This window comes from Macrobrachium rosenbergii, chromosome 20 (assembly GCF_040412425.1).
Source record: "Macrobrachium rosenbergii isolate ZJJX-2024 chromosome 20, ASM4041242v1, whole genome shotgun sequence".
In the NCBI taxonomy this organism is placed as follows: domain Eukaryota; kingdom Metazoa; phylum Arthropoda; class Malacostraca; order Decapoda; family Palaemonidae; genus Macrobrachium; species Macrobrachium rosenbergii.
Genome location: NC_089760.1, coordinates 38,202,501 through 38,216,400, shown reverse-complemented (window position 1 = coordinate 38,216,400; position 13,900 = coordinate 38,202,501). Strand labels below are relative to the sequence as shown.

The 13,900-nt window shown below is 36.3% G+C and overlaps 1 protein-coding gene across 1 annotated transcript; it reads left to right on the top strand.

The window, feature by feature from the left end:
* The first annotated feature begins 836 nt into the window (after positions 1-836).
* On the top strand, positions 837-3,073 carry LOC136849291 (uncharacterized). The gene is made up of 2 exons (XM_067122599.1): positions 837-885; positions 1,931-3,073. Exon 2 carries the CDS (start codon positions 1,957-1,959, stop codon positions 2,857-2,859), a length of 903 nt encoding a protein of 300 aa, XP_066978700.1. The 5' UTR covers positions 837-885; positions 1,931-1,956; the 3' UTR covers positions 2,860-3,073.
* The last annotated feature ends 10,827 nt before the right edge of the window (positions 3,074-13,900 follow it).

Here is a 13,900-nt window from a genome sequence, read left to right as displayed (position 1 = left end):
AAGGTGTAAATATAATACAATTGGGAATAAGTAGCAACGACAGGATCAGGAGTTTATTAATATATTAAATATATACCGGTGACCAAAACCTCCCTGAAAACATTGTGCTCGCTAAACAGATTTATGATTTATACGTTAATGGCAGTTGTCACTTAATTTAATTTTAATTTACAAATTCTACTGCTATTTTTTTTTACACTTTTGGACATCAATCACTTTATATTTCCCGCATATTCCTTAATGCACCGCTAACTAGTCTTCCCTTCTCAATATATCTCAAACACATTCAGATTATATAAATGTATATATATACTGTGTATATATATATCAGGCACGTGCAGAGGGGGGTTGCTAGGGGTGCTCGAGCCCCTGCCCCTTTTCGCAAATGTATTTGAAAAGTGCCCTTTGTGTCAATAATAATTATAATAATAATAATCCCGGATCTGGACTGGAAATACCAGCCTATCAGAAGGCTGTGTTGAGTAAAAAAAAAAAAAAAAAAATAATAATAATAATAATAATAATAATAAAAACAAGAGCTTAAAGAGAGTCATAGACCATGAGAATGGCCAGTGTGGGCCAGTGGCTGAATTGCAATATTGCCAGCTCTCCAGGAGTCAAGTGGGTCCCTTACAAATGAGAGACATTAGAAAATTTCATTATTGAACAAATTTTTTCCTCTATATATATATATATATATATATATATATATATATATATATATATTATAGTTTATAGATATATCACATAAATGTATTCTTGCATAAGCTCAAACTAGGCCTACTTTGCAATGTCTTATGCATTCTGGCTAATGGCTATACTGCTAGGAAGAGGGAACAGTGTAACACTAACACATCACGGAGGCAAAACAACGCTCTTTAATCGGTATTCCTTGTTTATCATTTGTACATGGGCTATATTTTCTGCACTTACAACTAAAATCAATGTTTCATTCAACAAACATCTGTTATAACATTTATAATAAGAAAATGGCACAGTGTGTTAAAGAAACAGAAAAATATCCTCATAATTAATTTTGTGAAATGTAGCCTAGGCTAAGGATGGTGTGGTGTGCTTAGTGAATTTAAATTTCATTTCAAAGGATTGACGATTATTATAGTGATTTCAGAAACCCAAAGTGACGTGTATAAAGTGTTGTGCTGAAATGAAGTGGTGTCGTTATTTTTTATAAAAAAAAAAAACACAAAGACTTTACATATTTCAACATTTCAGGACAACACTTTACTACACACAGACCTAGGCCTACAGGCTACAGACGTACTATTGGGGTGTTGGTAATTATAATTTTTCAGTTGATGAGGGGGTGTATTTATGGGGTGAAGACGGAGTTTATGGGTTGAACACTATCATTTTTGTCACGATTTTGCATATATCAAATTACATACACACACAAATATATATATATATATATATATATATATATATATATATATATATATATATATATATATATATATATATATATATTCTTTCTTTCTTCTTTTATCTTTGAATTTAAGGACTAGCTTTGGCCAAGGTAATGGTTTTGACTTCTAGACTCATTTTATAAACATATTCAAAATATTAACCAAAATAACCTTTAAGGGCTATATATATATATATATATATATATATATATATATATATATATATATATATATATATATATATATATAATTTTTTTCAACATCCAGCATTGGAGTTCACCTCACAGGGTCTCTCAGTGTAATAGCAGACTCTCTATCAAGGAAAATGACAGCCTCAACAGAGTGGATGTTGGACAACCACTCTTTTCAAACAATAGCCCATGAGGCCGAATTTCCGTCTTCCTTGGCTTTTGTGTCATCTTTAATCATTTTATGTTATTATGTTATAATACCCTTAGATATCTTGGAATATTGAATACTGTAACATTTGTCTTTCCATTCAGATTTTATTATATTAATCATCTTGAGTATGCCACGGAAGGAGAGAAGAAAAAAGGAACAGGAACGGTGCAGACAAGATGCTGCCAAAGGTAGCAGAACTCTTTATGATTGGATGAAGCCTAGAGTGGCAGCTTCAATATCTGAGCAAGTGGAGGAGGATTCAGAGGACCGGGAGGAGACTCAGGAGAGCGAAGAATCAGAAACTGAAGATATGGAAGCAGACGATGAGCCAAATGAAGAAGACAGTGTAGATGACCTAGAAGAGCAAGTTGCTCCACAGGAGCCCCAGATTGAAGCAAGAGCCGAAGTGACTGATGTTGAAGAGCCATTTTCCATGCTACCTGAATTACAATATCCAAATGATCCTGCCTATGCATCTAATGCACTACAACTGAAAGACCTTGATTTAGCTGCTTCCTATAGAATTGTGGATGGAGTGCTACAAAGCTTGAGAGAGTTAAGAAATGATGAGAAGTTTCAAGAGATTTTTACAAAAGTCAAAGACAGAGCTGAATCTATGGCTATCAACCTCCCCTCTGTGATTCCTGGACAAGGCAGAAGAAGGAAAATGCCTGAAAGATACAAGTATAGTGCTACATCTGCTACTACTGAGGACCAGCAATATCAGACCTTGGATGATTACTACCGCGTGAGAGTATTTTATGAGTTTTTAGATAAAATATCTCAAGAGCTACAAAGAAGATTTAAAGATGGAGACAACACAACAAGGGGTATCTTAAAGGCTTTCCATTACATGACAGTCCAAGATAACTGGAAAGAACCTGTGAATGAAGAAGCATTCAAGTCATTACAAAAATTATGTCAGTTTTATGAGCTAGAAGAAGTAGACAAGTTACAGTTGGAATTGAAGATTTTTATTCCTCATTTCCTTGCCATCCACAGAACACTGCAGCTTCAATGCTCAACCTGATGAAGGTAAACAATACTCAGGAAATATTTCCACTTATGCTTGAACTTTTAACAATTTATGCCACTCTGCCTGTCACAACTGCAACAGTGGAAAGGACCTTCTCCAAACTCAAGCTTGTGAAGACTAAGCTGCGTAGCCAGTGCAGTGAGGAGAGGCTATCTGATCTTTTGTTGCTAGCAATTGAAAAGGATATCAAAATCAACAACAGTGAGGTTATCAACATATTCAAAGAAATGGCACACAGGAGGGTTCTCTTATAAATATAAAATGATAAGTCTGGTTAGCAACCTACTGTATTAATCATACTGATTGATCATTTTCTTTTTGTTATTTATTTGTAAATAATATATAAGTTTTCTTTAAATATATTCCCAAGCTCTATTGCTGCAGGTAGTCAGTGCGGTATATTGCATGTTCATCTAAGGCATTAGCCTACTTGTACCTATGATAATCAGTCATGTTTATTGTTTTCTTGAATTATTAATGCCTAGTTTAAATAAAGTTGAGAGAATATTGAGAAGTTGTATGTATATTTTGCCTCATTCATTATTATATTTTGCCCTTTTTTTCACTTGAGCACCTGCCCTGTAAAAGTTCTCTGCACGTCCCTGATATATATATAATATATTATATTTATATATACATAAATATATAAATGTGTGTGTGTATGTGTGTGTACTTCAACCTGAACTTTCTATATAATTAGTAACCACAATTTACCTGTGATCAGGGTTGAAGCAGTGCAGGCGGAAATATATGGTTATCTCAATTTTATTTTATAATGTATGCATGACAACGGTCTACATGACCTGTTAAATACATTTACATTCTTCCAGATTAAACTGCTTATTGATAAATGCACATAACACAAAACGTCAAACATACAAAACACTGGAAGACATGAAGGGTCTGAAGTTCCCGTAATTAGTTTCAAAAATTACCACAAACTCCTCTAAAAACTTTCCCTGCATTTTCCGTCTCATTACCCTACGCTCAAATTTTCTTTCCCCTATTCATCCCCGAAATAATGCAGGGGTCTCTCTCTTTATGGGCTCCGTTTTACGGGCTACTGGGCCACCCGCTGGTGTCTTGTGTATTTTTCCCTCGGGGACGTCAATGGAGAACCCTTTCAAGCATCTACCCCCACCTTCGGGTATAAAGAAAACGTCATAAAGAAAACGTGGAACCGAAGAAAACGGGAGACGTCCCCTTGCTTCCCATAAACACTCCGACAAAGGACCTACGGACTCTCTCTCTCTCTCTCTCTCTCTCTCTCTCTCTCTCTCTCTCTCTCTCTCTTTCCTTTGGGGCGTTTGAATGTGAACGTCAGTGTACGATAGTCAACTTGAATATTTTTTTCTTTCTTTCCTTTCTCCCCTGCATTCTTCTTTTCTTTGGAAAATATTCTGCAGCGATTGCACCCTTGCACTGTAACTTACTTCGCCCTCCACCTTTTTTTTTTATTTTTTTGTTGTCATAATTCGTGTTTGTGACACTTTATCTCCCTTGTCCTTGACTGTTCCGAGATCTCACGAGTGTCCTTTGTAATATTCACATACAAAGCTTTTTTTCTCCTTCTTCTTCTTAAAAAGTGTCCTATTTTTCTCTTCTTCACACGTGAGTCGCCCACGGAACATCAGTCTAGTCTACGGTTTTCTTGGAAATATGGTTCAAATGGAAATATATTTAATTTTCCCTTCTGTATGTCTGGGCTTCTAGGGTTTATTCAATTGTCCACTGCGATGAATAACTTGGAAAAAACCTCAGTTTTAGACACTGGGTGTCTAATTAACATGCACACATATTTACTCACTTGGGTTTTATTGTTTATCTGTATTTGTTGAAGCAAACGGCGTGATATGAACTTACTTGACCCGTGGAAAGATAAGAGAGACCCCACAGTCATCACTTGTATCGATTACTCTCCTTTTTTCTTTCCGATTACACAGTGAATTGTCGCAACTCCTTCTCTTTAGCGTATTGCTATTTTTGTTTGTTTTCCTTCACTCGTGATGGTAAACTTTAGGGGACAATTATAAAACAAGTAAAAAATGCGCCGAAGTTTCTTCGGTGCAACCGATTTTTCTGTACAGCGTATAGTGCTGTATGAAACTCTCAGCCGCGGCCCATAAAACTTTCAGCCACGTCCCGGCGGTGGCCTGTGTTCTTGGCACCTGTAGCGTTGCCAGGCGCACGATCATGGCTAACTTTAACCTTAAATAAAATAAAAACTACTCAGGCTAGAGGGCTGCAATTTGGTATGCTTGATGATTGGAAGGTGGACGGTCAACATCATAATTTGCAGCCCTCTAGCCTCAGTAATTTTTAAGATCTGAGGGCGGCCAGAAGACGTGCGGACGGACAGACAGATAGCCATCTCAATAGTTTTCTTTACAGAAAAGTAAAACTTCTTCGGGTGTATTTCAACAAGCTATAGAACAGACAGCATAACATAGGTCGGATATGTATCCTAAATCGTAAGTTCATGAGGGGAAATGACGCTGAAATGACGTTATGCAAGTGATCTCATACCATTAAACTACAACAAATTGAATGATCCATTCCTTTATTCTGTTTTTTTTTTATAAGAGAAGCAAAACTGTTTACATTCTAAGTTATTTTTACCATCTACACCGCTATCTACAGTATATCTAGGAGTATCATACAAAAAAAAGTTGAACAACAGCTGCTGAATTTATACACTGTTGCGCTATATTGGACCTATATTTTCCAAAAGCTCTTGATCAACTGTTCCCATATCTTATCTTATAACTGGGATGGGTACCAAAGAGATATAATACAATCAAACAGTAAAAAAAATACAGCATATACAGTAGAAAAGTGTAAATACACTAGAAAAAATAAACACCGGAGAAGATATATTCCAAACCTATTCTCATGTGTAGCAAACTCATTTCATTATCATAGTACTTCGGTTTCTGTATCCTATATAGGTTAACCATCGTGAAATTCACCGAAATAACTACCTTTTATTTCGAAAGAGAGAAACATTCAGAAGTATCGCACAAAACTGAGGATGAAACTGACAAGTATTCTGGCCTTTTACACCGTAATTAGATTACTTTTCAATGCACATTTCCTGTCGGGTTCCTAGGATGAAGCCCGAGCTCTATTTCAGGACAATCAACCTACATCATTCAGTTTGACATTTCCTAAGTGAAGCCGGGCCCATGACTTCAGTAGCTGAAATGCCAGTCTCTTTTTGAATATCAATTGTTTAATTCCGCTGACAACAAATTCATGATTTTGCGGTCGGAGATGTGTCATAAAAAATTGAAATTTGAGAAACCCTGTATTTTAGTTTTCTGAAAAGAAAACTGTTGTGCCGGCTTTGTCTGTCCGTCCGCACCTTATTCTGTCCTCACTTTTTTCTGTCCGCACTTTTTCTGTCCGCCCTCAGATCTTAAAAACTACTGAGGCTAGAGGGCTGCAAATTGGTATGTTGATCATCCATTCTCCACTCATCAAACATACCAAATTGCAGCCCTCCAGCCTCAGTAGTATTTATTTTAATTAAGTTTAAAGTTAGCCATAATCGTGCATCTGGCAACGACTTAGGAAAGGCCACCACCGGGTCGTGGTTAAAGATTCATGGGCAGAAGCTCATATGCATTATACCGAGACCACCAAAAGACTTGATTATACGCCGTAGCGACTGCACAGAAAACTCGATTGCCCTGAAGAAACTACGGCGCATTTTTTACTTGTTTTATTTTGTTTGTAACGTTTATTACTAGTTTTCAGCCGTGAAATTAACCAAGAAAGTTCACTTCCGTTCTTGATGAATTACGCTGCTGTCATTCATACTGAATTTAAAACGGTATTTTCTTTTTTTATATCCTTTAAACCAGACAGAGAGAGTCTGAAGAACTTTTTTATATATTCTTAGAGACACTCAACTTGAAGAACTAGTATGCTTTTTATAAAACTTGAGGCTGCATCTCATAAATATTTTTCATATGGAGAAAGAAAGTTACAAAATCCACGCTAAGTTGGAGAGCACGATTTTTAAAACAGGAAATCTCGCCAGACTATGTTTGTTTCTCGTGTAAAATAAAAGATCCATACTGTTACGCGGAAAATAAGCCCATGCCTCTACGGCAAAATCACAGCCACCAAATTGCTATTACATCCACGTTTGGCCATACCAGATCTAAAATATGGCACGGATTTCTGCCACACTAAGTTAAACAAGTAAAAAATGCGCCGAAGTTTCTTCGGCGCAATCGAGTTTTCTGTACAGTGTATAATGCTGTATGAGCCGTGGCCCCTGAAGCTTTCAGCCACATCCCCGTTGGTGGCCTGTCCTATAGCGTTGCCAGACGCCGATTAGGGCTAACTTTAACCTTAAATAAAATAAAAATTACTGAGACTAGAGGGGCTGCAATTTGGTATGTTTGATGACTGGAGGGTGGATGATCAACATACCAATTTGCAGCCCTCTAGCCTCGGTAGGTTTTAAGACCTGAGGGCGGACAGAAAGGTGCGGACGGGCAAACAAAGCCGGCACAATGGTTTTCTTTTACAGAAAGCTAAAACTGAAAATTACCCGAAAAATAATAAGCAACAAGGATATTCAGTACTAAGCCAATGATCATATCTTCAGAACCATTTTTCTTAAATACAGAACCATATAAAACTTAACATCTGTATACTAATTTTTAGAATGGTTATCAATTTTAAAAAACAACTGTATATCTTGAGTAAATAAGAAAGAAACTTTAGGGCAATGATGATGATGACGCAGTGAATATAGAAACTACAATAAATAGCTGCAAGAATCTCCAAGAACAAAGCGGAATCAAATCATTTTGGGATATACAGCATGACAGAACTAAGAAAGCATTAATTAGCTACGAAGACTGCTGGCATGTCACAACCCCTCTCTCTCTCTCTCTCTCTCTATGAGTGTGTCTGTGTGTGTGTACAAACTATAATAAATAGCTGCAAGAATCTCCAAGAATGCAAGCGGAATCAAATCATTATGGGATATATAGCTTGACAGAGAACTAAGAAAGCATAAATTAGCTAAGACGACTCTGCTGACATGCCACAACCCACCTCTCTCTCTCTCTCTCTCTCTCTCTCTCTCTCTCTCTCTCTCTCTCTGTGTGTGTGTGTGTGTGTGTGTGTGCCTGCCTGTATATCGCAACCCGAATGGATAACAGTACATCCAGTGGGAATTTAATAACCCTTCCATACGCGTGGAGTCACACACGCGATACGCTAGTTAATAAACCCGAACCGGACAAATATACTGTACATCGAACGCGCCGCAGACCCAAAGGCTTTTGGCTTCGCGTATAATAATGGGAGAGGATTTGGCCGGAATGGCTCGCATTCAGTTAAATGGAATAATAAGAGAGGACAGGTGGAGACAATAAGAGATATGTAAATAGAGATATTGTTCTCTTTTGTACGCGAGGAAAGAAAATATCTGGTCGCGGGGATTGGGAGATAAGGGGTGGGAAGGTGGGTTGGGGGAGGGAGGGAGGGGGGATTGGAAGGGAGTGAATAGCATTTCTCCCATTCCACTAAAGGCAGTGTTTTTGTTGAAGTTTCTCATATTATACCAGTCCTAACAGCATGCAATAAAAAAAGAATCATCATGATGATGATTTCAAAACTAGCAGCATGCACTAATAGAATCATCATGGTGATTTTAAAATTAACAGTACGCACTAATAGAATCATTATCATCATGATTTTAAAACTCACAGCATGCATTAATAGAATCATCATCTTGATGATTTTAAAAGTAACAGCATGCACTAACATAATCATCATCATCATGATTTTAAAACTAACAGCATGCACTAATAGAATCATCATCACCATAATTTTAAAACTAACAGCATGCACTAATAGAATCATCATCTTGATGATTTTAAAAGTAACAGCATGCACTAATAGAATCACCATGGTGATTTTAAAACTAACAGTATGCACCTGCAGAATCATTATCATGATGATTTTAAAACTAACAGCATGCACTAACAGAATCATCATGGTAATTTTAAAACTAACAGCATGCACTAATAGAATCATCATCATGATGATTTTAAAACTAACTGCATGCACTAATAGGATCATCATGATGATGAATTTAAAACTAACAGCATGCACTAATAGAATCATCATCATGATGACTTTAAAAGTAACAGCATGCACTAATAGAATCATCATGGTGATTTTAAAACTAACAGCATGCACTAATAGAATCATCATCATGATGATTTTAAAAGTAACAGCATGCACTAATAGAATCATCATGGTGATTTTAAAACTAATAGCATGCACTTATATAATCACCATGATGAATTTAAAACTAACAGCATGCACTAATAGAATCATCATCATCATGATTTTACAACTAACAGCATGCACTAACAGAATCATCATCATCACGATTTTAAAGCTAGCAGCATGCACTAATAGAATAATCATCATCATGATTTTAAAACTAAAGAAACAATTTCATGCTAAAATTATTGAGTCATGAACGCTGATCGTCTTAACCACTAACTAATATAGTTGTCTGGTCCATATTTTCAGAGTTCGAATCCCCATAACTAATTAGCTGCCGGGTCCATATATTCAGAGCTCGAATCCCCATAGCTAATATAGCTGTCAGAGTTAACCACAAAACTAATATAGTTGTATGGTCCATATATTCAGAGTTCGAATCCCCAAAACTATATAGCTGCCGGGTCCATATATTCAGAGTTCGAATCCCATAACTAATATAGCTGTCAGAGTTCGAATCCCCAAAACTATATAGCTGCCGGCTCCATATATTCAGAGTTCGAATCCCCAAAACTATATAGCTGCCGGCTCCATATATTCAGAGTTCGAATCCCCATACCTAATATAATAGTTGTTGGGTCCATATATTCAGAGTTCGAATCCCCATAACTAACATAGCTGTCAAAGTTCGAATCCCCATACCTAATATAGTTGAATTCGTGTGTGATTCGTCACCGTCCATTTCAACTCTCGGTGTCAGATTTATATTACAATTTATCCGGCCAATTAAACGGACATTTGTGTTTAGTCAAATAGAAGCGTATAACTGAGGTTACTGAAATTATAGATTTGTACATTCTTCAGTCTTCACACACTATCCAAAAGGTCACTCATAACGCAAACCAGAATTTGTTATTACTGCCATATGAATATTTAAAATTATATGCTAGACACTCACGCCATTTCTCTAACATGTGTGATTGTTCTACAACCAATGTTAAGCAATGATTTAAACTATTCTATTTTTCAATCAATTCTAACAGTTGTTTGATACAAAGCCTGGAAAAAAGACTAAAAGTCTGTTAAATCCAAATGACATTTGTAATCAGCCATTTCTCGCAAAATATTTATTTGTTTTGTACACTAAAGGAAATCATGGAGGCTGTAAACTCAATAATAGGCACTGTGGATTAATTCTCTGATGTTATTAAACAAATTTCAAATGTACAATACAGAAAATGCGCTTCGATAAATATAAAACAACAAGAGGCTCCTGTGTTGCGTGTAATGGACACAAGCAACTTATATACCTTGCAAAATTTACAGCCTTAAAATTATTATGATACAGGGTCTGAAAGTTCAACTTGTACGTCACAGACAGAATCGTAAACTGTGAAAACTGAAAACCTTTCAGAGCTTTGTCCTGCTAAGTGCATTAAGTTCCCCTTCATTAACATTTAACTACCCTTAAATTCGTTCACATATATCTTGTGCACACGAAACTGAGCTTAAGGAACATTTGTGCAGCAAAGTATTTAAAGGATAATCTGGGTGTGATTTAAATCTCAAAAATAACAGGTAATGAAAAATAACAGGTAATGAAAAGTCCAAAAACCTTCCCGCAGCAATTTATATCAAGCAAGAGTCCAGGCTAAGCCGCAGAATTTAACGTAAAACTTTACTTTTAAAAAATGACGTTTTAGGAAAGGATATTCCAGAGGAAAAAATGCAGAAACGATAAATATTTCTTTCAAATGAGGTATGAGTACAAGATACGAAATACTGAAAATAATGAGTCCAATCGACTTCATTGAGTACTGATAGCAGCTACTCGAGGAAATCTGGTTATATCCTTGCTTACTATATGTAAAATCTGGTTATAGCCTTGCTTATTATATGTAAAATCTGGTTACAGCCTTACTTATTATATGTAAAATCTGGTTACAGCCTTACTTATTATATGTAAAATCTGGTTACAGCCTTACTTATTATATGTAAAATCTGGTTACAGCCTTGCTTACTATATGTAAAATCTGGTTATAGCCTTGCTTATTATATGTAAAATCTGGTTACAGCCTTACTTATTATATGTAAAATCTGGTTACAGCCTTGCTTACTATATGTAAAATCTGGTTATAGCCTTGCTTACTATATGTAAAATCTGGTTATAGCCTTGCTTATTATATGTAAAATCTGGTTATAGCCTTGCTTATTATATGTAAAATCTGGTTATAGCCTTGCTTATTATATGTAAAATCTGGTTATAGCCTTCCTTATTATATGTAAAATCTGGTTACAGCCTTACTAATTATACTTATTATATGTAAAATCTGGTTATAGCCTTGCTTATTATATGTAAAATCTGGTTATAGCCTTGCTTATTATATGTAAAATCTGGTTATAGCCTTGTTTATTATATGTAAAAAATTCTGGTTATAGCCTTTCTTATTATATGTAAAATCTGGTTATAGCCTTGCTTATTATATGTAAAAGTATATAATTATAGTTCAACCTTGTCATTACTACAAAGGGGAGATAAAATCCCAATTGAAAATAGAGTTACGTCTTAGCGAACGAAATACGGCAATTTATCTTTAAACTATTCAGTTTCAATCTTACTTTGGGGTCCTTTTATTAAACAAAGTTTTACATTTTGAGAGTTGTAAAGCCAGACGGAAAAAAAGACATAATACTTACATTTACATTTAAATGATTAAGAAACATTAAGGTTTCGCACATATGAGGACATAATCTCGAGACTTCCGGTACAAATGAAGAGATGAAGAAAGCAAGTAACTTCTTCACAAAGAAACAATTAATCTCTTCGTGTACTGTACGCACACAAATGTCACCGAGATCAGTGGATGTTATAGGGTGGAAAACGAGGAGAGACTAACTTTAACAATGCCTGTGGAAACCGAACAGGTGTGTGTAGAACTCAATACCCAAGGGAAGGTAATTAAGGTGGGAACCAGTGATGAAGAATGGAATGGAACTGATGACCTCACTTGACGTTCTTTCTAACCTCTTGAATGTCTGTATTGAATTGAATGTGGAATTTAAGGCTACAGGCCAAGCACTGGAACCTTTAAGGTCATTCAGCGCTGAAACGGAAATTGACAGTAAAAGGTTCAAAAGGTGTAACAGGAGGAAAACCTCGCAATTGCACTGTCAATCAATTGTTAGGAGAGGGTGGTAAGAAAGATGGAAGAATGAGAATATGAAAGGAGGTACCGTAAAAGGAACGAAAGGGGTTGCAGCTAGGGGCCGAAGGCACGCTGTAAAGAACCTTAAGTAATGCCTACAGTGCACTGCATGAGGTGCACTGAGGGTACTACCCCCCTACGAGGTCTTGAATGTTTGAATTTTTCAAAATTAATCGAAACCAGGATAATAATCAATCAACTTTCAAGAATCAGAGTAATCGTAATTAACTAATTACGTTTAAATACGATCCACACCCTTCACTTCATATCCGGTGCGAAAAAGCCGTGTGTGTCTATAAACGAGTGTGTTCTTTCAACAACGTTGCATGTTTAATTCAAAGGACACTACAGCATATTGACGAATGCGCACGATAGCACCTTTGGCGACTGACATGCTCAGTAACGACAGGGAAGGGAAAAAGACTGTATACAAATGAAAAATAGGTATACTGGAAAACTGACATAAATAAAGAATGAACATTACAACCGAGTCAAAGAAGGAAATGCGTATGCACGTCATTCTAAGACCACTGGTTTGAGGCTGCTGAGTCAATGAGAATGAATCAAAGGCCCTAACGGTTAGCTAATAACAATGAAAGCATTTGTAAATAATTTCTACATAAAGACTGAACGTTATAAAATAATAAGAATGGGAGGGGGGGGGGCGCCGAAAACGACAGTATTTTGCCAAGGTCACCAGGCTGGCTATGAACTACTGTACGAGTATATCATCCCTGAACTTGAGTTCCTTACAGCTACCTTATTTCCAGTGCAATAATCATGGCACTTGTATACAATTCCCTGACAGGCGCAGCGATTAATCTTAAATGATAGACATAATTTAATACAAAAGATAGATAAAAATAATTAAATTTCAATTGCATTTCTTCATAATGGACACAGAGACCCCTCTTACTGTACATCACCTGATACCTCATTAGTGTCTGGGATATGACGTATGTACCCAATGGCCAATCATCATGGCTCAAAATCAGAATGTCATCAGTGACCGTGTAAGGAGGAGGAGGAGGAGGAGGAGGCATTATACCAGTTTACAAGATAATTATAAGCAGGACAAGACTTAATCTAAGGATGACAGGAGATGAAACTGCGCTGATCAATGGTCCTCTGTCCACTACTACATAAATATCAAAATGTCGAGTGAAATTCAGTGAATAAACCACTGGAAGATGGTCGTGAGCCTTAACAACAAAAAACATGGAGAAAAAGAGAAAGGAGAGAAAGTAGTAACTACTCTAGAGAAAAGGAATGATCAAATGACAAATACTAGAATAGAAGTTTATCCTTCACACACACACACACACACACCATTTCAAATGGATGGAAAGCACATTGGTCAAGAGACAGATGTAAAATAATTAGGCGGAGCAGAGATAACTTGCGACATATATAATAACCCTAAATACATATACTTTATGCAGGTGTCTGTGTACACAAATAAATACACATGCTTTCTCTCTCTTTCAAGATTCAGGTGAAATACATATACTCCAAAACTTTACAATCCACCATGAGATTACATTTTCGACGACATGCCCATCTAATCC

What these genes read in the sequence shown, in the direction of transcription:
- LOC136849291 (XM_067122599.1), top strand. Translation starts at nt 1,957, where the DNA reads ATGCCACGGAAGGAGAGAAGAAAAAAGGAACAGGAACGGTGCAGACAA.